This window comes from Prionailurus bengalensis, chromosome B2 (assembly GCF_016509475.1).
Source record: "Prionailurus bengalensis isolate Pbe53 chromosome B2, Fcat_Pben_1.1_paternal_pri, whole genome shotgun sequence".
Lineage (NCBI taxonomy): Eukaryota > Metazoa > Chordata > Mammalia > Carnivora > Felidae > Prionailurus > Prionailurus bengalensis.
The window spans coordinates 98,691,681-98,717,653 of record NC_057349.1 but is presented as its reverse complement, the minus strand read 5'-3'; the positions used below and the strand labels follow the sequence as shown (position 1 = coordinate 98,717,653).

Below are 25,973 nucleotides of genomic sequence, written 5' to 3'. Positions count from 1 at the left end.
CTTAAAATGGTTTTCTTCAATTATACCTTCATTTATTGCTTCAGATTCCTTTTTCAGGATTACTTTTTATTATTTTTGGTTAGTTTCTGTTTCTCAACCACATTAATCTTTTCCCTGATAGTTTTGATGTCTTTTTTCTTTTTCTCTGTATTCTTTGGAAGGTTGTTGTTCTCCACCTGAGATTTATTTTCTGCTTCTTATTGCCTCTATCCTGATGCATATTTGAATCTGCTATTGCATTTTACATTTCCTTGCATTGCTTTCTTATTGGAACTAGCTTTCTTGCATTCCTGCCTTTATCTTAGGTTGGTCTCTCTTTTTTGCTTCATGATTCTTATTTCATAAGCTATGTTGTCTTCCTGTGCTTTTTGAGTATACCGAGCATGTATTTTCTAAAATTTACTCTGCTTCATAAAAGAAGTCCTTTTCTTTTATGATTTAGATCATTTTATGATGAAGCAAATTCTTCATCTAAATCTTTGGTTTAATAACTCTTTCCCTTCACTATAACATCTTTTCAAGGGCCTTGTCATTATGTTGTTGTTGTTGACTTGTCCTTGAATGGAGCAGATTATATTGAGCTCTAGCAGGTAGAGTAGGGAAACCAACAGGAAGAATAGGTGGAATATTTATAAGAATCATCCCCCAATCCACACACATTCTTGTGCATGCACACACACACACATACACACACACACACACACACACACACACACACACACACATTTTGCTTTAATGTTTTGCCTGGTACTCTCAGATATAGACCTGAAGGTAAAGTTAACGTGCATTGGCCTAGTTCAAGTGGTGATATTTAGTAAATATTCATCTTATCTGTCTCTCCTATACTGCGCTGGATCTTCATCATCTCTGACTATTTCAGTCCGTAATTAGCCAGAGAAGCTAAGACAGTTTAGAAGTCCCTGTATATTCTCGGTGTTCTTCTTATCTTCATCATGATTTATAATGCTTTTCTTTAGATAAGTGAGCACATTAAAATTAAACATATCACCACCAGACCAGCCCTAGGTTTGTCCTCTTCTATATCCTACTCCCTTGACTATTTTTTTAAAATGTTTATTTATTTTTGAGAGACAGAGAGAGACAGAACATGAGTGGGAGGAGGGGCAGAGAGAGACAGGGAGACACAGAATCTGCAGCAGACTCCAGGCTCTGAACTGTCACCACAGAGCCCGACGCGGGGCTCAAACCCACAAACCATGAGATCATGACCTGAGCCCAAGTCGGATGCTTAACCCACTGGGCCACCCAGGGGCCCCTCCCTTGAGTATTAATTATAGAATTCTGTAGAAAGAGGACCCAACTGTTACTTTAACTTGGAAAACAGTTTCCAGTGTTACAGAATGGAGCTATATAGAGAATATTACATAAATATGTTATATATTTGGTCTACACAAAATTTCTGTTTCAGAACTAGGGGAGACTATAAAGTGAGAAGATAGACAACTAGTTCTTCCTTCCTTGAACCATCTCTGCTGGATCTGTATGTGATGCATGTCTTATAACATCCAGGAAAATAGTGTTCTATCTATATCTTCAATACACGCACAGCTGGGACTTTGATATATCATTGTCTTTCATTGTCACTTTATGATTTTTTGGCGCATTTTCATGGGTGGATTAAGAAATTAAAAGAGGGGTGCCTGGGTGGCTCAGTTGGTTAAGCGGCCGACTTCGGCTCAGGTCATGATCTCGCGGTCCGTGAGTTCGAGCCCGCGTCAGGCTCTGTGCTGACAGCTCAGAGCCTGGAGCCTGTTTCAGATTCTGTGTCTCCCTCTCTCTGACCCTCCCCCATTCATGTTCTGTCTCTCTCTCTCTCAAAAATAAATAAATGTTAAAAAAAAAAGAAATTAAAAGAAATATCAGGAACTCCTAGTCTGATGCCATGTGAACAGAAGTCTGAATAATATTTAACAACAGTTATCACTCAGAATTATATGTGCCATGTGTATATTATTTTGGTCAATGTCCTTTTATTTTATTTTATTTTATTTTTAAAATTTTTTTTCTCAACTTTTTTTATTTATTTTTGGGACAGAAAGAGACAGAGCATGAACGGGGGAGGGGCAGAGAGAAAGGGAGACACGGAATCGGAAACAGGCTCCAGGCTCCGAACCATCAGCCCAGAGCCTGACGCGGGGCTCGAACTCACGGACCGCAAGATCGTGACCTGGCTGAAGTCGGACGCTTAACCGACTGCGCCACCCAGGCGCCCCGGTCAATGTCCTTTTATATATTTTTAAATATTCTTCATTTTTCACTCTATATTATTAAATATTTTAAGCCATACTTTACCTAACAGGAACTGTATTTTCACTTAGACATAGTATACACAATTAAGCTGTGTTTTGAAATTTTCTTTGTGCCAAAAATTTCATAAAGGAATAGTGTTTTAAAATTCAAACACTAACTATTAGCTTTATTTTTTAAGTATCTGAGCCTGGGGAGGATACTACAGTTGGAACAGACATTTCAAAAGGATCCAAAGAGGCCCTGGAAATTAAAGAATTGTCTGAAACAGGTTAGATTATAAAAGTACTTACTGTGTGAAAGTACTTTTCAAATTCTTTTACAAAGGGCGTAGTCCCTTATTTTAGGCATAGTACCAATTTCCTACTTATTTTTTTCTATGTTGTATACCAGTTGATATGTATTAACTTAGCTTATTACATTAAAAATATATGTAGCCAACTTATAGTACTGTTTTTCATCAAATTTTATTTTATACATTAACAGTTAAAGTTGCTATATGAAATTATTAATAATTATCCAAATAATTTTGATTTTATTAATAATTCATCTAAGCCATTATAAAAAACAAAGCATAATTAAAATATGATTTGTGAGTGTAATATTATTAATTAGAAAACTAAGTTTATTTCTTTCAAATGTTTTTAAAATACTATAAAGTATAAATTATTTTCACAATATGTCTAAAGATACAATATTTGAAGATTCTTTTTTCTTTCCTTTAACCTTTACTCAAAAGTTGTACTCCCTGAGTTTCCAGAAGATGCTTATCCTGATGTTCCTGAAATGGAGCCAATTAAAGAGAAGGTTAAAAATTTCAACTTTGGCTGGAAACAGCTGGAACCAGCAATCCATGAGTCATTCGTTCAAATTTTAAACTTGGAGATTGCTGACAAAACACCAGAGGAACTACTTCAAAAAGTAGTTGAGATTATGGAAAGTAAGAGCCACAATCATAACATTTATTGTCAAGAGCAGGTAATATTATTAAAAGCACCGTAAAAGTTTAAAGTCTTTCTTGATGGTTTAGGAAGTAAAACATTCAGTATATTCAAGGTTGATATTTAAAATATTTAGCAACCTCATCTTGCAGGCACCTGCCAATCATAACAGTTCCGGGGCACAAAGCACTGGCCAAATTGGCCTGTTGTCATTTAAAGAATTTGTGAAGACCTGTTTGCATACACATTTAAACTAAGATCAGTCATTATAATCAAATTTCCTAATCTTTGACTACTTTTTTATGCTAATATCCTTTTATTCTAAAAATATCTTCCCAAAAGTTACATCTTTTTTTTTTTTTTTACAGAACCCTTCCAGTATGCAGGATGGGAGTTAACTATGGAAGATTATGATGAAGAAACAGAAGACTATCAGGCTGATGCTGAAGTTGAGGAGGAGCTAGAAGAGGAAGAGGAAGAAGAGGAAGAGGTATATGACTCCTTTATTACCTCTCATTCACATTGGTCACATCATTGAAAGTGCACATATCCAGAGTGGTAACTAGCACTTTTGGACCCCAAGAAAACAAGCAGGCATCCTCAATGTTATAAATAAGCATTTTCAACACACTTTGCCTCTACCCACCTTTGCTTGACCCCTGAAATGCCAGGGCTAGTTAGACAATATTTTACACCCATGAAAAAAGAAAAGGAAAATCTTTACAAAATTTTTTCCACGAAAACATTTATAGGTATTAGAGACAGAAATATTTAACAGAAGTGGGCGTTTTATGTAAAAAACAGGTAGCAATGGCCTCTTTGGGAGGCTGCTAGTATGATAATAAGTAGCAGTATTCTCAAGTGGAACAAGTCATTTTCAGGCATTAAACTATTCCCTTAGCAAGAGAATTTTGATAAACATTCTCATTTGATAGCCACACAATTCAGGTATCTATCAATAATAAAATAAGAAGTGATTCTTTTAATTTTAGGTTTTATCAATTCTTTTTTTTTTATTTTTTTTAACATTTATTCATGTTTGAGAGACAGAGCATGAGTGGGAAAGGGGCAGAGAGAGAGAGAGGGAGACACAGAATCCAAAGCAGGTTCCAGACTCTGAGCGGTCAGCACAGAGTCGGATGCGGGGCTCAAACTCAAGAACTGCGAGATCATGACCTGAGCCGAAGTCGGACACTCAACCCACTGAGCCACCCAGGAGCCCCATAGGTTTTATCAATTCTTTTGAGGCTCCTAGACCCAGTTCCAACATGAGAGGAGGTCCTCCCCAACACAACACCTAGCAGTTCTCAGACACCAGCAGGGTCTGAGAATTCACTTCAATTCTGATACTGTCTACTTGGAGATTCCAGAGGTTAAGGGTTCAGTCCTAAAGGACTGCTCCCCCCTCCCAACCTAGATGCCAGTCACAGCCCCAGGTTATTTCCCGTGCTTCTGACTGACTGGCTACAGATTAGGGGTTCCAATAACCTCCTTAGGTTCAATTACTTTGCTAAAGCAGCATACAGAACTCAGGAAACCACTTACCTACATTTATCAGTTTACTAAAGGATGAGATAAAGAATACTAATCAACAGCCAGATGAAGCAATACATAGGACAAGGTCGTGAACAAAGAACCTTCTTTCTGTCCTTGTGGAGCTTGGGGCCCTGCTTGGTAGGACACGGAAGCTCTTCTAAAAGAAAAGGCCAAAAAGCTGTCCTCATGGATTTTTATGGAGGCTTCATCATATAGTCATGATTGGCTAAGTCTTTGGCCATTGGCTGATTCAACCTCCATCCCCTCTCCCCCACCCCACCTGGAAGGTGGGTGGTAGAACTGAAATTTCCACCCTTCTAATTGACATGCAATAACCTGGCTGAAACTAAAAATAATTATGTTAAGAGAAAGAAGCCCAACAAAAAAAGAATACATCCTGTATGATTCCATTTACATAAAAATTTAGAAAACTAATTATAGTGCTAGAAAACAGAGCAGTGGTTGCCTGGGAATGGGGCAGGTGGGAGGCAAATAGGAGCAGGAGGGAGAGATTTTACAAAGAAGTGTGAGCAAACTTTTGGTATTCATGAATATATCCATTATCCTGGTTGTGGTGATAGTTTCACAAATGAATACTTGTGTGAAAATTTATCAAATTTTATACTGTAAATATGTGCAGTGTTTTAATGTTAGTTATACCTCAGTCAAGCTGTTAAAAGTATTAATGGTGGTTACATCTCAATGATGAACTTACAAGCAATTTTTATTTTTTAAATATATTATCTGATTTTTTAACACTAGAAATATATAATTTTCACATTAGGAAAAATCAACAACAAAGATATTTCCCTTTTACCAACCAGAAAGTACAAAAAGAAACAATAGTTCTACTGCTACACCAGAGTTCAGGAATCACACCAAGATAGGCCCAAGTGTCTCTCTTTTCTTATCAATCTTGCCTATACTTCGGGTGCATTTAAATCTGTGTATTATGTCTTTCTGTATCTGTGGGAAATTAATTATTGCCTCTTTTCCATCTCTTCCTTTTTTTTCTTCCATAATACCTAATACTAATTAGGTCTCTTGGATCTATCCTCCAAATATCTGTATCTTTTCCCTCAAATTCTCCAACTCTGCACTTTTTTGTTCACATTTTTATAGATATGTCTTCCATTCATTCTTCTCATTTAAGACATTCGCTGGGGTCCTACTGCTGTTATAACTAACTACCACAAAGTTAGTGGCTTAAAATAACAAAATTATCATACAGTTCTCAAGGTTAGTTCTCTGAAATGAATCTTACAGGGCTAAAATCAGTATTAGCTATGTTCCTTCTGATAGAGGAGAAAACTTTTCCTATCTTTTCCAGCTTCTGGATGCCACCTGCATTCTTTGGTTTATGGCTTCTTCTTCCATCCTCAAAGCACATTATTTCAGCCTCTGCTTTCCATCATGTTATCTCCTCTTCTGCTTTGACCTTCTTGCCTCTCTCTTATAAGGAACTTTGTAATTACATTGGGCCCACTTGGATAATCTTCCCATCTCAACATCCTTAATCACATATGAGGTTCTTACAGGTTCTGGGGACCTTTGGGGGCCATTTTTCTACCACAAGTGGTCACTCTTCTCTTAGGCTCATTTATGTATTTTGTTGGTGCCCATGAACTCTTTCTACTGTTTATTTGCATTTCTATTAATGTCCTCATCAATTTTCTCCTCAGAGATTGGGTTCTTTCCATCTGTGTTGCAAAGTTTTGTGGTCTATTTGATCTGACTGAACTTTCAGTTAACTAGGCTCCCTTAGATGGGTGGTGGTTTTCTTTCTTCTTTTTCTTTTTGTATTCAGTAGGGTTCAGAACTGTTGCTGGAGTGCTTTAGGTGACAACATTCTCAAAAATTATAAAAGGCAAAGTGACTTCTCTCCCCATAGGTCAGGAGTACAGAGGCAGATAGGGCATATATTGACTGCTATGTGTGCCTATGACAAGCCCACGTTACCCAGATTCCTCATACTTGCTCAGATTCAGGTTTGGGGAGGACTCTTCCCACCCATACAACTCCTTCTTGGTCTTCTGTGGACCAGAGAGACCACAAGCAATTCCCTGGTCGTTGCTGATGCTAACATTCCCCAGGAAATCCAGAAATTCAGGAAAACAAAATTCCTCCTAGGACTTGACATCTTAATACTCTGTCTCTCTGATGTTTGTCTCCATGCACTCATCCAGCCCATAGTGGTAAATAATGCCATACAGTTCCCTCCCCTAGAATGTTTATGGATACCAGTTGCCTGCCCCAGCAGTTAAGTTTAAGAGAAAGGAAGGGAATGTCTTCATATCACCATTTTCCCAGAATCCCTTGTTCCAAGACACTCCACACATTGCCTCTACACACATACCTCACATTCTATTTCTAAAATTTATTTAGAGATAATTCTGGACCCACCCATTATAAGGAAAAACTGGAGTCAATGAATGTAAGACATTTACAATTAACTAAAAAAAAAAATTTTTTTTTAATTACTCAAATGGATTGAGATATAAAAAACAAATGCTAACAAAAAAAGAGAAGCATTCTGGATATCAGTAAAAGTAGAATTGAAGGAGAAATGCATTAAAATAACACAACAAGATACTTTACACTGTCAAAGATAAGAAAAACTGGGCACTGAAGTGGTAAGGACAGGTTTTAATCAATACGGAAAAAAGTCTAGTGTGACCTGAACTCTGATTTGGACAGAGGTAGATAGAGATTTTAAAAGAATTAGGGAGGGGTGCCTGGGTGGCGCAGTTGGTTAAGCGTCCGACTTCAGCCAGGTCACGATCTCGTGGTCCGGGAGTTCGAGCCCCACGTCGGGCTCTGGGCTGATGGCTCAGAGCCTGGAGCCTATATCCGATTCTGTGTCTCCCTCTCTCTCTGCCCCTCCCCCGTTCATGCTCTGTCTCTCTCTGTCCCAAAAATAAATAAACGTTGAAAAAAAAATTAAAAAAAAACAATAAAAAAATAAGAAATAAAAGAATTAGAGAGCAGGAAGGGGAACAGCAGGAGCCCTGTAGATTCAGGGAAGTAAAAACTCGCCAGTGTCCATTGATGGATGAATGGGTAAAGAAGTGGTACATTCACACACACACACACACACACACACACACACACACACAGAGGAATATTATTCAGCCATAAAAAAGAATGAAATCTTGCCATTTGCAACAACATGGGGGGATCTAGAGGATATAATGCTAAGTGGAAGAAGTCAGAGAAAGACAAATATTACATGATTTCACTCATATGTGGAACTTAAGAAACAAAGCAAACAAAGGAAAAAAGACACAAAAAACATACTCTTAAATACAGAGAACTAACTAACAGTTGTCAGAGGGAAGGTGGGTAGGGAGATGGGTGAAATAACTTAAGGAGATTAAGAGTACACTCAACTTGGGGCGCCTGGGTGGCTCAGTCGGTGAAGCGTCCGACTTTGGCTCAGGTCATGATCTTGCGGTCCGTGAGTTCGAACCCCACGTCGGGCTCTATGCTGACGGCTCAGAGCCTGGAGCCTGTTTCGGATTCTGTGTCTCCCTCTCTGACCCTCCCCCGTTCATGCTCTGTCTCTCTCTGTCTCAAAAATAAATAAACGTTAAAAAAAAATTAAAAAAAAAGAGTACACTCAACTTGATGAGCACTGAGAAACATATAGTTGTTGAATCACTATATTATATACCTCAAACTAACATAACACTGTATTTAAATTATACTGGAATTTAAATAAATAAATACATGCATACATGCATACATACATACATAAATAAATAAAATTCTTAAAAATGCTTTAAGTAAAAACAATAAAGTAAAATAAAATTCTCATGAAACAAAATTATATTGACATATACATAGGTCAGAACTTATACTTTCAGTATCATTTGAGAGCATATATTTTTACTGCAAATTCAACAATGCTTTTAAATAAAATTGCATCTTATAATTGAATACATTATAAAAATCATATAAGTGAGAACAAACATTGAAGAATTCAACACAATTTTAAATGTCACGTGACCTTATCTCAGATTTATCAAAATCCTTAATTTTGAGAGATTATACATTTCAGCTTCAAAATAAAAAATGTATATATTCTTTTTTCTAGCCCTTAGCCCTTCAAAAAAAAAAAGATTACATATAAATGCTTTGCAGTATGGCAGAAGTAGAAATTAGAGTTACCAGGAAATAAAACCACATGATACCCAGTTATATTTGAATTGCAAATAAAAGAATCATTTTTATGTATGGTACATACTTATACTAAAAAATTATTTGTTATCTGCAATTCAAATAAAACTGGGAACCACATTCTTATTTTTTAAGTCTGGCAACCCTAATTTAAGTGGATTTATTAGCAGGAAAAAGTTAAGCATTCAACTCAAGAATCTGGAAGAAAAAGTACAACAAAAGAAAGTAGAAAGGAGAGTAAAGTCAAAAATTAACAAAATAGAAAAAGAAGAGAAAATAAAAACATTAGACCTAATTTCAAAAAAATGAAAAGTTGCGGACATTGGGTGGCTCAGTCAATTAAGCATTCAAGTCTTGATTGCACCTGGGGGTCGTGATCTTGCCGTCATGAGATTGAGCCCCTCCATGCCCGCATGGAGCCTGCTTGGGATTCTCCGTTTCTCTCCCCCTGTCCGTCCCCTGCTTGTGCATGCTCTCTCTCTCTCTCTCTCAAAGAAAAAAAAAAATAAAAAAGAAAACTTGGTTCACTGGGAAAAGTAATAAGATAGACAAACTTCTGAGAAGTCTAGGTAAAAAGAAGAAGCAAATAACATTTGAAACAAAAATAGGTATATAATCAAGATTTTAAAACAAGATGGTTTTAAATTACAGGAACTTTATACTAATAAATTTTAACATCAAGATTAAAAAGATTTTCAAAATATGAATTACTAAAATTTGCTTAAGAAGAATGATAAAAGCTGAAGAAACAAAAATAGAGGAGAGTTACAAATTATTTCTAATATACCTTTGTTGATCAGATAATTCCTATGTTGTTTAAAATCTTCCACATCACAGAAAAATAGCAATACCTCCCAACTCATTTAAAGTTTACATACCTCTCATACAAAAATTGAACAAGAATGGTGCAAGAAACGTATAGATTAGTCTCATGTTTTATCCTTTACAGAAAGTTGTTCATTATATCTTGTTTTGGAGAATAAAAGAGGTCTGTTGTAGAGTAGTCATGTAAAGTATTATTCCACTGGTATTTTTTAAATACTGTATTTGTGTCTAAATATATGTCTCGTTTTATATGTATATCAGTAAGATGTACTTTGAAAAAGGGGTCTGGAAGGATACACATAAAATTGTGGATTGTTTTAAAGGCATCTTATTATGGGTTAAGTATTATTCAAGATGCATTATTTTTTTAATTACATTTCAGTCTTGCATCAAAATATTTATAATACTGTTCTCCAAACTGAATAATATTTGTAGAATGAAGAAAGAATTAAAGAGAAGAGAAGGCACTTGGGGGATAGCAAGCACTTTTGTCCAGTGGTTCTCAAAGAAAACTTCATCCTACAGCCAGGCAGCATAGAAGAAGCAGCTAAATATCGAGAAAAGATCTACTACTTTTCAAGTCCTGAGGCTAGAGAAAAGTTTCTGGAGCATCCTGAGAAGTATGTGGCTCATAATGAGCCATTAAAGGTGAAAACAATACTCCTATCCCAATAATCACTCCTGAGTACTTGTTCAAGGACTTCCTGCCAACCTTCATCATTTTACTTAATACTGAAGTCCCCGATCTGATATTAACAATATGGTGAAACTTTCTAAGTTCCAAGAACTTTTTGGAATATGCATAAAATAGTTATCTGTTTTGATTTTTATAGTAATGCCTTGTGTCAAACCAACACGGACTGTCTTTTTAGCGGAAGTAAAAAGACACAGTTGAATTTATTGCTTATATGTTAAGGGCTAGCTGTGCTGGTTAGTCCGTGTAGAGACTTCAGAGCAGTCTGCTGATCTTAAGACAGGGGATGAGTGGGATTCAAGGATTGGTGGACTTTCAGTGGGTTGACATTTGTAGAAGTGTGGTTACTCAAGTTCACACTCAGAGGCATGATCATAGGTGCACGTCTGTGCCTGACTTGGTTGACTCTCAGGAGCAAGGGCTGAACTGGTTCATTGGATTGAAAAAGAGTCCTGTTATATGGCTCTGAAGCAATCCATGTTTTCCTAAATTTGTGGTAACACTTTTTATTCTTATTTGTTTATCACCAATAATAAAAGAGCACACTGTGGTGATATTTTATCCATTTAAAAAATAAAGCACACACATAATCGCACCAGGTTTAGACCAGAGCTTTCATTTTTAATTTTACTTTCTCACCCTATTCTACATGGATGTATTTTCTTTCTAGTGTATATAATATTTTATTATCTGTTTTTTTACTTAACATTATATCAATGAAAGTTTACATATTTCTACATAGATCTCATAATGCTTAATTATTTAACATACCATTTTAACATCTAATTGTTAGACATTTTTCACAGTATTTTTCATAGTGTGATTTGTCATTGTGGATATGAATTGTGGATAGTAATTACGAAATCTTTGGGCCTGTCATTCTTTTTTTCTCTTAAATTATTTTATTAGTATAATTCCCTAGCATGGGATTACAAGATCAAAATATACAAATCACAATAGATTGTCACTTATACTTTTGAGAACACCAATGCCTTCTTTCTTCTTCTTTTTTTAGTTAATTAAGCTCCACCCCCACAGTGGGGCTTGAACTCACAGCCCCAAGATCTAGGGTCACATGCTCTACCAACTCAGCCAGCTGGGTGCCCCTGACACGAGTACTTTCTTAAATAGAACATATGTAACATATAGATCATGATTTAAACTCTTCTGAAGTCCATTTCCATGAACTTCAATTTTTATGTGGTACCCAGGCAGACCATTGAAATATGTGGATGGTTGTGGCTTCTGATGCTGCTGGTGTTGTGACGTGATAATTCAGTCTTAGGGCAATCAATAGGCCTAATGTTTTCTAAATTACTCAAAATTCCTTTTCTTCACTCTCCTCCTACTCTACCTCTCTCCTGTGGCAGGCTCCTCCAATAAGAATATGCCTTCTGGGCCCACATGGCTCTGGTAAAACTGTCTGTGGAAGATACTTAGCAGAAAAATTGGGCATTTTTCACATTCAGTTTGAAGAATTTCTTCAAGAAAAACTAATGCTCAAAACTGAAAAGAAAATAGGAACTGAATTTGAAGAAGATTCTGAGGAAGAACAGTTTGCAAAACAAGAACTTGAAGAACTTGCCATTCAGGCCAATGTCAAGATTGAAGAAGAAAATACAAAGAAACCGGTAGTAATATTAATACTCTATTTGCGGATAATTATGCTTACTGGTATTACTTTTGGAAGTAGAATATAAGCAGTGTAAAACTCTATAAAGTGAGTTAGGTCATCCTCCCCATATGTTATTTACAAATTTTACTGCTCATCTAGGATACAAAATAGTAAGTTTTACATGACTCCAGTAAAAATCTGAACAGCTTTCCCTGACAGGACTGTTTATAGCATTTATTTGGGACTATGTTATTTGATGTCTGACCTAGAATATAAGGTTTTCCAATATCATGTTCTCTGTTTTCTAACAAATACAAAAATCTGCCCCAGTACCAGCAGAGATCTCAAAATATTAATTTCTAATGATGCATCATAAGAAATTTTATGTCTTTTAGATGTTTTTTTCCTGGGGTTGTAAAGAGAAAGTTCTTCATTCGAACTCACTTATTTTTAGAGACAGAGAGCGTGGGAATGGGAGAAAAGAGGAGAGGGTCAGAGAGAGAGATAGAAAGAGGGAGGGAGGGACGGAGGGAGGGGGGGAGAGAAAGAGAGTCTTAAGCAGACTCCATGCTCAGCATAGAGCCTGACACGGGGCTCAATCTCATGACTGTGAGATCATGACCTAAGCCAAAATCAAGAGTTGATATGCTTAGCGGACTGAGCCACCCAGGCGCCCCATATCTAACTCACTTTTTAATCATTTCTGATATAGCTAGACCCTTTGATTCTCAAATGATCCCCTGTAAATGGACCCATATAGATTGTATTCCAGATGACTGCCTGGCTCGCCCATCCTTTAATCAGGATCCAGGTTGAATAATTATAAGATAAATGACAAAAATTTGTTAAGCCTTGTGGGTGTGTGATATAGATTGAACAAGGTTTTAGCAAAAAGTAATGAGACAGATATCCGGAGGCCATGTGTGAAAGTCAGTCATGCTAATCACTAGTAACTCCTCTTAGCTACAACATATAATTTAATATTTAAAACCATATTAAATATTGATTTAAAGAAAAGGGCTCAAGTTTTAAAATGTTAACAAGTAGCAGTGTTAAAAATGACCTAAAGAAAAAAGGTCTCATCCTAACCAACTATGTAATTTATAGATTATTTATTAATACAGAGTTTTAAATTTTTTGTTTTGTTTTCTGATTTTTGTTTTAGTCTCCAGAAGTACAATTTACAGAAGAAGAAGAAGCAATCAGATTAAATCTAATGGAAAATGAGCCACTGCCTCCCGAAATTCTTGAAACAATTCTTTCTGAGTGGTGGCTTAAGGAACCAATGCGGTATCTTATTTTATATAGAATTATACGATTATTGACTTTCATTTTCTTTATTCTTAAAAGTTAAAAATGTAATCCAGCATAAATTTAAGAATTTTTTTTTTTTACTTTCTTGTAAATGAGTGATTGTACACATTAAAAACATTTGGGAAATTAGTTTAAAAATACTGATGCCAGGGGCCCTACCCCAAAACAACTGAATCAAAATTTTTAGAAGTGTGATGGTAAGGGGTGCCTGGGTGGCTCAGTCAGTTAAGTGTCCAGCTTTGCTCAGGTCATGATTTCACGGTTTGTGAGTCTGAGCCCCAAGCAGGGCTATGCTCTGGTAGCATAAAGCCTGCTGGGGATTTTGTCTCCCTCTCTCTGCCCCTCCTCTGCACGAGCTTGTGTGTGCGCTCTCTCTCTCTCTCTCTCTCTCTCTCTCTCTCTCTCTCTCTCTCAAAAATAAATAAATAAACATTGGAAAGAAGAAAGGAAAGAAAGAAAGAAAAAGAAAGGCAAGAAAGAAAAAAGGAAGGAAGGAAGGAAGGGAAGAGAAGAAAAAAGAAAAAAGAGAAAAGAGAGTATGAAGTTGAGACCCAGGCATCAGTAGTTTTGAAAGCTCCCAGCTAGATTCTAATGTGTAGGCGTGGCTGACTACCCATATTCTAAACTCACTCACAGTAATGATGGGCTGGACTCTTTTCCTTATAGCCTTTCACCAATTACACTTAAGACCACTTAATAGCTGTCCATAGTATTATCCCTTTCTTAAAAGCCAGGAACAAGCCTGACCTCAAACAGGACAAGTTTAGGAATCTCCAGGGCATCACAGTTTAAAACTTCACCTCAATTTCCTAACCAGAATATCTTGCTTTGGTATCCACCAGAAGAAAGAGAAGTAGCAAACACTTACATGGAACTTACTTTGTGTCAGGTACAGTTCTACTATGTTTTATTCACATTAACTTGCTTAACCCTCACTACTATCCTATGGAATAGAAACTTTTATTATCTCACTTTGAAAATAAGGAAACTGTATCACAGACAATTCAAACAACTGGCTACTCCCAATGCACCTCTGGGCAATCTTTTTCACCTAATCTGTGGCATAAATAAGTGAGTGAGATTATTAATCATCAACTTTAATTTTAATTTCCTATTGCCTAAATTAGATCATTTGTTGTGATTAATTTAGGCAGGTTGACTGCAACAATGTAGTCATGGGTTGTTCTTTGTTAATTTAGCTCCTAGCCTCACAACATACATTAAAAAAATATTTAAAAGAGCATATGGATTGAAGAATTAAAAGTAAAAAGTGAAATTGTAAAAAGCCTAAATAAAATAGCTAATTATGCAACCATTAAAATGTATTACAATGAAGAATTTGTAATAGCATAAGAAATGTTACTATATAAAGGATGCAAAGTTATTTACAATAGCAAGGTGGACACATGAGGAACAAACCGCAGAGAAATAAAACAAAATGTCAGTAATCTCTGGGATATGAGATTATGGATAATTTTGCCCTTTTCATGCTTTTCTATATTTATTTATTTTTATTTATTTAAATTCAGGTCAGATAACATACAGTGTAGTCTTGGCTTCAGGAGTAGAACCCAGTGATTCAGCTCTTACCTGTAACTAACACCCAGTGCTCATCCTGAAAAGTGACTTCCTTAATGCCCATCACCCATTTGGCCCATCCCCCACTCACCTCCCCTCCAGCAACCTTCAGTTTATTCTCTGTATTTTAGAGTCTCTTGTGGTTTGCCTCCCTCTCTGTTTTTATCTTATTTTTCCTTCCTTTCCCCTATGTTCCTCTGTTGAGAGTCTCAAATTCAACATATGAGTGAAATCCTATGATATCTGTTTTTCTCTGGCTGATAGTGAAGTGAGATGTTTTTCTTCTATAATCAGGAAAAAAATCAACATATTTTTTAAAGGCTATTGCATGAGTCCTAGAGAGAGATAATAATGGCCTGATCTTAGGTGTCATAGCAGAAATGGAAATGTGGGTAGAGAGAGGACATATCAAGGCTTTATGTGTGGGATGCAAGTAGGAATTGGAGGAGCCATCCAAATGTCTCTGACGGTTGGCACCCGAATACCAGTGAGTCAGAAGCAAGAGCAGTGTGGAAGGGTAACAACGGGTACGATTTCTGACAGTATGATACACGAATGCTTCCTAAAGGGCACTGCGATGAAGAGATTAAACAGCCTTTGGAAAATCCTGAATTGAAACTCAGAAAAGAAGCTGGGTGTAGAGGTAGAGATTTCGAAGTCACTGACAAAAAAGTGTGACAGCTAGAATGGTAAGGATGAAAATGTTCCTCACAGAAAAGACTATGCTGAAGGCATCTCTAAAGAAAAAGGCATACATCTTACAGCCAAAGTATAAAAAATTGCCCACTTAAGAGTATGGGACACATTTTAAGATATCAGGTAAGGGGGCGCCTGGGTGGCGCAGTCGGTTAAGCGTCCGACTTCAGCCAGGTCACGATCTCGCGGTCCGTGAGTTCGAGCCCCGCGTCAGGCTCTGGGCTGATGGCTCAGAGCCTGGAGCCTGTTTCCGATTCTGTGTCTCCCTCTCTCTCTGCCCCTCGCCCGTTCATGCTTTGTCTCTCTCTGTCCCAAAAATAAATAAACGTTGAAAAAAAAATTAAAAAAAAAAAAAAGATATCAGGTAAGACCTCAAACTGTCAAATGTTCTTAAAAGTCCTGTTCATATTAGGAAGAAAACATATATTTAAATATAAGTACCTAAAACAAACCCAATTTTATTTTTTTTAAGTTTATTTATTTATTTTGAGAGAGACAGAGACAGCATGAGTGGCAGAGGGGTAGAGAGAGAGAGAGAATCCCAAGCAGGCTCCACACTGTCAGCGCAGAACCTGATGTGGGGCTCGAACTCATGAAACCGTGAGATCATGACCCAAGCCGAAATCAAGAGTCCAACACTTAACCAACTGAGCCACCAAGTCTCCCCAAACAAACCCAATTTTAGATAAACAGGATAACTCTCATTCAGAAGGGGACCGATACTCTCTCAAATAAAGCCAAGTTCTTGAAGCCTGATTGTTTTATAAATATTTCATAATGAAAATGTAGTCACATTTCAGTTAGTTTTCTGATCCTTACAGTTTCATCATACTTGGGCAAGTTTTATAATTCTATTTGAATGTAATCATCTTACGCATATGAGCCAGTATATACACATTAATAATTGTCATTGATTACAAGGGGACCCAGGGAAGAGAATACAAACTGTCTCGTGAGAAGAAGTATTACTAGAAGAAAAACTATAAAAAGGTGGATTCCCACGAAAGGTGGGCTGGCCAAACCCACCTTCACATAAAGGTTGACACGGCATTAGGGTGGGCATTCCTCCCAAGCAGAGAACTTATTTTCTATTCATTTTTCATCAAATATTAAAGCTATTTACAGTTTAAGAGAACTTATCTATACTATAAATATAAGTATAAAATATTACCATTTTAATCCAATTCAATACATTTAGAACACACACCATGTTTACACAAGTAGAAATATCAAAAGACCTAAAAGATACTATACTAAACTTTTAAAACTATTCATTGCATATCATATATAAACTTGTGATTTATTAATTTTTTCATTTTAAGTATTTATAATAGCATTTTAAGCAAATAAATTATGAAATTTCTATCTAGTTCCACAGGTTTTATATTAGATGGCTTCCCACGATATCCTGATGAGGCCCTGTTTCTGGGGGAACATGGGTTTTTCCCAGATGCTGCTGTTTTCATACAAGTTGATGATCAAGATGTTTCTGATCGCCTCCTTCCTTCCCAAATTGAAAAGTGGAAACTGAAACAAAAGAAGAAATTAGAAAGGAAAAAACTCATCAAAGAAATGAAGGCAAAAATCAAGGTACATATCCAATAAAAAAAAATATGGGAGTAAATTTGTTCAGAATCTATTCAGTTTTAAAGTGGTCTTTATAAAAATGTAGTTTTCTGATTTTAATGCCACAGTCAATATGAAAACACTTTTTATCAAATATTAAGACTATTTATAGGGGCACCTGGGTGGCTCAGTAAGTTAAACGTCCAACTCTTGATTTTGGCTCAGGCCATGACCTCACAGTTTTGAGCCCCATGTAGGGCTCCCTGCTGAGGGCAGAGCCTGCTTGGATCCTCTCTCTCCCTCCCTCTCTCTGTGCCCCTCCCTAAATCACTCATGCTCTCTCTTGCTCTCTCTCAAAAAAAATAAATAAACTTAAAAAAAAAAGACTATTTGCAATTAAAGAGTTATAAAATTATTTGAGGCCTATGTGATTTTTCAATGTGTTAATGCTTTTCTCTCCAAGGCAAATAAAATTCAAGATAGTGGTAGCACCAAAGTATCCCTACACCAGACACAGGAGCAAAGTGGGAGAGGCATCATAATTAAACTTTTCAGTGGCTTTTTCACTAGTTCCTGGAATGATGACCTATCCATCAAGGCCATATTGGCCATTAGTGAAACAAATCTATATATTGGTTTAGAACATCTTTTCTGAAATTATAATCTGAGGAGTACATAAAACCTTCAAAAGTGTCATAGGGAATCCAGCAATTCTACTTTTAGGAATCTATCCAACAGAAATACAAATAGATCCACACAAAAATTGATATATGAATGTTCATAACAGCATTATTCGTAACAGACAAAAAGCAAAAACCACTCAATATCCATCAACTGATGAATGGATAAACAAAATGTGTTAGACACCCAGATAGAGTGCCGTGGGTTCCCACCCAAGATGGCAACATAAGAGCCTCCTGAATTCATCTCCTCCCACAGACACACTAAATCCACAACTACACATGAAGCAGTTCCCTCTGAAAGAAATTCAGAAACTAGCTGAATGACTCCTATACATTGAGCAAATGAGAAAACACCCATATCACCCACATCAAAACAGTTGCTGCCTGAGAGTCCAGCTTCCAATCAGCCTATGGAAGGGGAGGAAGGACCTCCCCTTTGGGACACTGACAGGTTGCGGCCACCCTTAACTACTCGGAGCTACTGAGAGCAAAGAAAGTAGGTCTGACAATCACACAGGTTTGAGAGACAGCCAAGAACTCAGTCCAGGCTGACTGATAAGGTTCACCTCCTACCCAAGCCCACTCTGTGTAGACTAGGAAATGTGGCCCTTTGTCTAATGTGCAGAAACCAACCCAGAGTCAAAGAAAATGAAGAAGCAGAGGAATATATTTTAAATAAACACTCCAGAAATAGAAATATATTTTAAATAAACACTCCAGAAATGTGGCCCTTTGTCTAATGTGCAGAAACCAACCCAGAGTCAAAGAAAATGAAGAAGCAGAGGAATATATTTTAAATAAACACTCCAGAAATAGACCTTATTGAAACGAAGATAAGTGATCTACCTGATAAAGAGTTCAAAATAATGTTCATAAAGATACTCACCGAGGCAGGAGAACAATGCATGAACAGAGTGAGAATTTCAACAAAGAGATAGAAAATACAGGAAAGTTCCAAACAAATCACAGAACTGAAGAATATGATAACTGAACTGAAAAATTCAATAGAGGAATTCAATAGCAGACTAGACACATAGATCAATGGAACAGAACAGAGAGCCCAGAAATAACCCCATGCATATATTCTCAACTAATCTATAAGAAGAGAGCCAAAGATACACGGCAGAGAAAGAATAGTCTCTTCACCAAATGCTGAGAAAACTGGACAGCCACCTGCAAAAGAATGAAACTACCCTATATATATTATACAAAAAATCAACTCAAAATAGATTAAAGACTTGGACATAAGACCTGAAACCATAAAACTTCTAAAAGAAAACAGGGGGTAAGCTCCTTGACATTGGTCTTAATTAGTTTTTTGGATTTGACACCAAAAGCAAAAGTCAACAAATGGGAACTATATCAAACTAAAAGCCTTCTGCACAACAAAGGAAACCATCAATGAAATGAAAAGTTAATTTACTGAGTGAGAGAAAATATTTACGAATCACATCTGATTTACATCTGATAAGGAATTGAAATCCACAATATCTGGAGGACTTGTATAGCTCAATGCAAAAAAAAAAAAAACACCCCATCTGATTAAAAAAATAGATTGAAAATCTGAAAAAAATCAGATGAACTGAATAGACATTTTTACAAAAAAAAAGACATACAGATGGTCAATAGGTACATGAAAAAGTGTTCAAGATCACTAATCATCGGGGAAATGCAAATCAAAATCACAATGAGATATCACCTTATACTTGTTAGAATGGCTGTCATCAAAAGACAAGAGATAGCAAATGTTGGCTAAGTTATAGAGAAAAGGAAACCCTTTGCACTGTTGGTGGGAATGTAAACTGGTACAACCCCTGTGGAAAATAGCCTGGAAGTTTCTCAAAAATTTTAAAATAGAACTACCATATAATCCAGCAATCCTACTTCTGGGATAAGTATCCATAGGAAATGAAAACAGGATATTTACACCTCCATGTTCATTGCAGCACTATTCACAGTAGCCAAAACATGAGAGCAACCTAGGAGTCTGTCAACGAATGAATGGATAAAAAAGACATTGTGTTTATATGTACGAGATATTATTCAGTCATGATAAAGAAGGAAATCCTGCCATTTGCAACAACATGGAAGGACTTTGAGGGCATTATGCTAAGTGAAATAAGCCAGACAGGGAAAGACAAATACGGCATGGTATCACTTATATGCGGAATCTAAAGAAATTCACACTTACAGAAATAGAAGAAAAGTGGTTGCCAGGAGCTGAGGGGTGGGAGAAATAGAAATTGGTAACAGGTACAAACTTTCAGCTATAAAAGGAATAAGATCTGAGGATTTAATGTATAATATGTGACTATAGCTGGTAATACTGAATTGTATAATCAAAATTTGCTAATAGAGTAGAACTTAAATGTTAAAAAAAGATAAATATGTGAGGTGATGGAAGTGTTCATTAGTTAAATGGGAGGAGTCCTTTCACTATGTATACATATATCAAATCGTCACAATTTACACTTTAAATATCTTAAAATTTGATGAGGCAGGATGAATGAATGAATAAGTCAATGAAGTGAATGAATAAGTGGTATATCTAAGTAATGTTGATACTATTCACTATTAAAAAAGAATGAACTATTGACACACCTTACAACACGGATAAAAATCATTATGGGGGCGCCTGGGTGGCGCAGTCGGTTAGGCGTCCGACTTCAGCCAGGTCACGATCTCGCTGTCTGTGAGTTGGAGCCCCGCGTCAGGCTCTGGGCTGATGGCTCGGAGCCTGGAGCCTGTTTCCGATTCTGTGTCTCCCTCTCTCTCTGCCCCTCCCCCGTTCATGCTCTGTCTCTCTCTGTCCCAAAAATAAAATAAAAAACATTGAAAAAAAAATTTAAAAAAAAAATCATTATGCTTAGCGAAAGAAGAGCCAGGCTAAAAAAAAAAAAATAATAAATAGTACATACTATATGATTCATTCCATTCCATTTATAAGACATGTCTTGAAAGAGTGAATCTATAAATCTGGGCTGGGGTGAAAAGAATGGGGCTTTCAAATCTGGAACTAGGAAGACTAAGATGCAACATGAAAGCAGTGTTAAATAATTTGAAGGGCTTTCATGCTGAAGAGAGCTTAGTTGCTCCATAGGGCCACAGGGAGGAACTACTATTGGTAGGAGGAAGGTACAGGGAGATGTATTTCATTATTAGTAAGAGTTTCAAAAAAAAAAAATACAAACAAAACCCAAAATTGAAGGTAATGAGCCACTTGTCAATAGGTAAGCTAATCAACTAATTCCAATTCTGAGATAATATGACTTAAATTATTCAATACATTATTAGGCTATTATATTTTATTATAATGATAAAAGATTATCAAACTTGTTTTTAAGTTTACTTATTTTGAGAGAGTGAGAGTGTGAGCAGGGGGGGGGGGGAGAGAGAGAGAGAGAGAGAGAGAGAGAGAGAGAATCCCAAGCAGGCTCCAAGCTGTTGCACAGAGCCCAATACAGGGCTCGAACCCACAAACTGTGAGATCATGACTTGAGCCAAAATCAAGAGTCAAATGCTTTACTGAGTGAGCCACCCAGGTGCCCCTAGATTATCAAACATCTTTAACAAATTACTTCCAACTATTTCCTTATTTCTCCGTATACATAATCTACCTAATTACCAAAGCAAACTAACAGATGATAAATTCAAAAAGGTGTTCTAAAATTTGTAGGAAGAGTGGCAGCCCCCAAATGTTGTTTATTCCTCTGGAGGGAAATCGCTGATCAAAAGTTCCAGAGCTACAAGGATATAGTAGCATAATTACCACTATCACATGCTTTTCTGGAAATTCACCATCCTTCCATCCAAATGCTATTCCCACCTTGGGAAACATATATACATACATATGCATACATATATACATATATATATGCATACATATATACATATATATATGCATACATATATATATGCATACATATATACATACACGTGTATATGTATGCATATGTATGTATATGTATGTATGTATATATGTATATATGTTTATGTTTATATATGTATATGTATACGTGTGTATATGTATGTACATATGTGTATATATGTATATATAATATACATATATATTAATACACAAAAAATAATTTTATCCATTAAAATGTTTTAATGTCTCCTTCTGTAACAGGATGATATGATTTCTAAAAGAAGGGCTGAACTTATAGCAGAGAGAGAGAAAAAACAGAAAGGGGAGGTAAGTAAATAAAATCGCTGCCTTTTAAAAAAAGAATATCCCTAATACAATGTTTATATATATATTATATTATATTATATTATATTATATTATATTATATTATATATGCTTTTATATATCAACAATATAAAATAAAAAGATGCATAGAAAAAGTCTTGAGGGGTATATGGGTGACTCAGTTGAGCATCTGACTTTTGATTTCGACTCAGGTCATGATCCCAGGGGCGTGGGATAGAGCCCCCCTTTGGCCTCCATGCTGAGTGTGGAGCCTGCTTAAGATTCTCTCTCTCCCTCTGACCCTCTCCCCTGCTCACTTTCTCTCTCTCTCTAAAAAAATAAATTAAAATAAATTAAAAAAAGAAAAAGTCTTGAAAGAAGTACACAGAGTTTACATATGAGAAGTAAGATTATATATCACTGTTTTTCTTTATACTTTTTGTTTTTCCATAATTGTTTACAATGACACTTTATTATTTTTATAATCAGAAAACTGAACATTTTTAAAGGAAAGAAAGCCACTAAAGAAGTTTAAATAATCTAATTCAAGATATAATACCACATTAACCTATGCTTCTTTTGGATTTTCATTTTTGCATTCCAGCCTTCCAGTCCACGCACAGGGAGATAGGCTGGGAGCCTAGGACTGAGGTCTAGACAGAGAGACTGTAAAGCTGTGTTGGAACTAAAATATACATTATGCCGAGATAAAGAATGGAATGAGACAGCGCCTGTGAACCCTCAGACTCATATATTGTACAGGCTGCTCAGTACAGCTCCTTTTCTCCACCTGCTGATTTTTTGAAAAGATAAACCTTGAAGATTGTAGATTTTGTTTTGTTTGGAGAGGAACTATTCCCAAAATGACGTAGCCTACCCCAGTGCTACAGCCAAGCTCACTCAGGGGTATAGAATTTAAAGAGGAGGTGTGATGAGACATGCTAGTTCTGTGAAGTTACCTGGGGCTCGTATGTATAGTCAGCTTACAAGTAATCCCCGTAACCAAGGCAAACAATGAGATGCTTCCTGCCTTCTCCCATTTCCTTCTGACCATCTTTTCAACACTGACTCTCAAGACTATGATCTGATACCTAAATTGGTATCCTTTCTCCAGTTCTTGCTGACTTTGTTCATTGCTGGCTCTCCAGTGCCTCACATAGTGCTGACACATAGTAGGCACTCACCAGTTGTTTTGTTGCTGTTGTATAACCTTGAGCAGGTTTCTTAATCTCTCTGAGCTTAGGCTTTTTCCTTGTAAAATAGAACAAAATTAACAATATCTAGTTTCCTGAATTAATAATACTTTAATTTCCCTTCCCTGCTATTCTTTTTTTTTAAGTATCATTTATTGACAAATTGGTTTCCATACAACACCCAGTATTCATCCCAACAAGTGCCCTCAATGCCCATCACCCACTTTCCCCTCTCTCCTACCCCCCATCAACCCTCAGTTTGTTCTCAGTATCCAAGAGTCTCTTATGGTTTGTCTCCCTCCCTTTCTGTAACTTTTTCCCCCTTATTCTTTAATTAAATCTGCTTTTTCTCTTTTTAAATTTTTTTTTTCAACGTTTATTTATTTTTGGGACAGAGAGAGACAGAGCATGAACGGGGGAGGGGCAGAGAGAGAGGGAGACACAGAACTGGAAACAGGCTCCAGGCTCTGAGCCATCAGCCCAGAGCCTGACGCGGGGCTCGAACTCACGGACCGCGAGATCGTGACCTGGCTGAAGTCGGACACTTAACCGACTGCGCCACCCAGACGCCCCTCTTTTTAAATTTTTATTTAATTTATTTAAATAATTAATTAATTAAAATCCAAGTTAGCATATAGTGCAACAATATTAATCTTTTTCTTAAGAAAATCAGTTTTCAGGATAAATTTTAAATGTTCCTGATTTATCATTTTTCTATTTGTTAACATTAGAATGGTGGGATTTCTTACTATTTTTCATTTAAAAATTCAATATTCTATCTTAAAAATTAAATCATGGTTTTTTTAAATGTTCATTTATTTATTTAGAGTGAGAGAGAGCACACAAGTGGGGCAGGGGCAGAGGGAGAGAAAGAATCTGAAGCAGCCTCCACACTGTCAGCCCAGAGCTCGATGGGGGCTCACCCTCATGAAACCATGAGATCATGACCTGAGTTGGGCACTTAACTGACTGAGCCATCCAGGCACCCATAAGTAGGTTTTGTATAAGTTAGCTCTCCCAAGACTTAATCTTTCACAAAATTGGCTATGTATGTCACACAATTAATTTACACAAACCAACTTTGGGAAGATAATTCCTGAGATTTTTGATGAATCAAAGATGAAAACTGTGTATTGACCTTTTAAAATTTCTTTGATGAGAATTTTATATGTCCTGCTACTGCCTCAGACAAAGAAAGACTAAAAATGTAGCATGTCTAGGTTCACGCAGTGTGATTGCTATAACCAGTTAATGTGACTTCCTGACTCTGCATAGATGCTGGGGCTTGCTTTCAAAAGAACAGACCTTCTCATCATTTGCCTTTTGTATAGGATATGCAGCTCCATTACTCACCTTTTCATAACAAATTGGGGAACCACGTACAAATAAAGCCCCTCCCAGGTTTGTCTTCTCATCCTTCACAAAGATCATTGCCCTTACTGTCTGATTTTTTTTGCGACAGATAGCACGTTTTTTTAACATTAGAAATGATCTTAGTCTCAAGGGGGCTACTTGCATTAATTTCATAGGAAAATGTTGCCACCTTGTGGAATTTTAGTCTCCAAGTGTGACTGATGAATAATCTCTAAGCCAACCCTTCTCATGTTTAGTTTGCATACTTTCCAGCTCCTCAGAGGCCTTGCTTCTACTCCTATTTCTTGCTTCAGAATCTTGGTTCTCTTCCTGTTGTTCGCTGGCTCCTTCTCTGGTGCCTCAGTCTCTTCTGTCAAGTTATGCGTAGCCACAGACAGGAGAAAGCCAGAAACAGCCAGTATCGTGTGCCAGGGCTGCAAGTCAGCAGAATGGTGAGGGATTACACCCAGATAAATAGTTAATTCAGATAAATACCGTAAGTACTAAGGGGAAGCTGAAGCCAGGGTCCAAATGAGGTTGAAACAAGGTTAAGGACCAAGCACCAGGCCAAGACCATCCTTGAGGCCTTCTAGGGAGAAGGCAGGGTGTATAGGCCTCCAGGTCTATGTGCAGAGAGCACTTTGGGATGGAGCAGAAAGCTAAGGCTGGGTAGGAGGGTGAGGGGAGGGTACAGGTTGGGGACTGAGTTCTTTTTAAGTTTTTATTTAAATTCTCGTTAGTTAACATACAGGGTAATATTAGTTTCAGGCGTACAATATAGTGATTCAGCACTCCCATAATCTCCCAGTGCTTGAGTTTTAAGGTTTTGAAAACAAACGGTTTGGAATAGTGTCTCAAAATCCAGATTTAGAAGACAACCTCACCCCCCCCAGCACCCCCCCCCCTCCCCCAGCCATGTATCGTAAGGGAATCTAGTGTCTGACTAACATGCATCTGTATTGGGAAGCCTCAGAACTCTGACAAGTCTTTCACTTCTCCTCTATTTCTGCCTGTCTCATTTCCTCCCTAGTTGTAAGCATTCTGACTATAACCTCCACCACCCTCCTGGCATAACCTTCTACTCAGTTATAGCCTTGCCCCTACTTTCTGGTACTGCTAGAAAGCTATGAGACAGTTTACCCCAAAGCTAGCCCTGTTTCTCAGCGACCATGAGTTTTGTTTCCTGTTGTCCCCTTTCTTTTTTCTTTTCCCTTTCCAGCCTTCTCTGGGATTGGTTGAATGTATTTTAGGAATCCATTTTATTTATCTTTTGGCTTTCTAGTTATACCTCTCTGTGTTTTTTTAATGGTTGCTCTCTATTACATATACATCCTTACCTT

The 25,973-nt window shown here is 36.9% G+C and overlaps 1 protein-coding gene across 1 annotated transcript in view; it reads left to right on the top strand.

Annotated features, from left to right (window-relative positions):
• Positions 1–25,973, top strand: part of AK9 (adenylate kinase 9) — a 135,391-nt gene that overhangs the window by 75,984 nt on the left and 33,434 nt on the right. Inside the window, 8 exon segments of the mRNA XM_043592094.1 lie at positions 2,450–2,539; positions 3,008–3,208; positions 3,578–3,699; positions 10,185–10,397; positions 11,814–12,074; positions 13,224–13,348; positions 17,017–17,236; positions 22,025–22,090. Of these exon segments, the coding sequence (XP_043448029.1) occupies positions 2,450–2,539; positions 3,008–3,208; positions 3,578–3,699; positions 10,185–10,397; positions 11,814–12,074; positions 13,224–13,348; positions 17,017–17,236; positions 22,025–22,090 (1,298 nt within the window).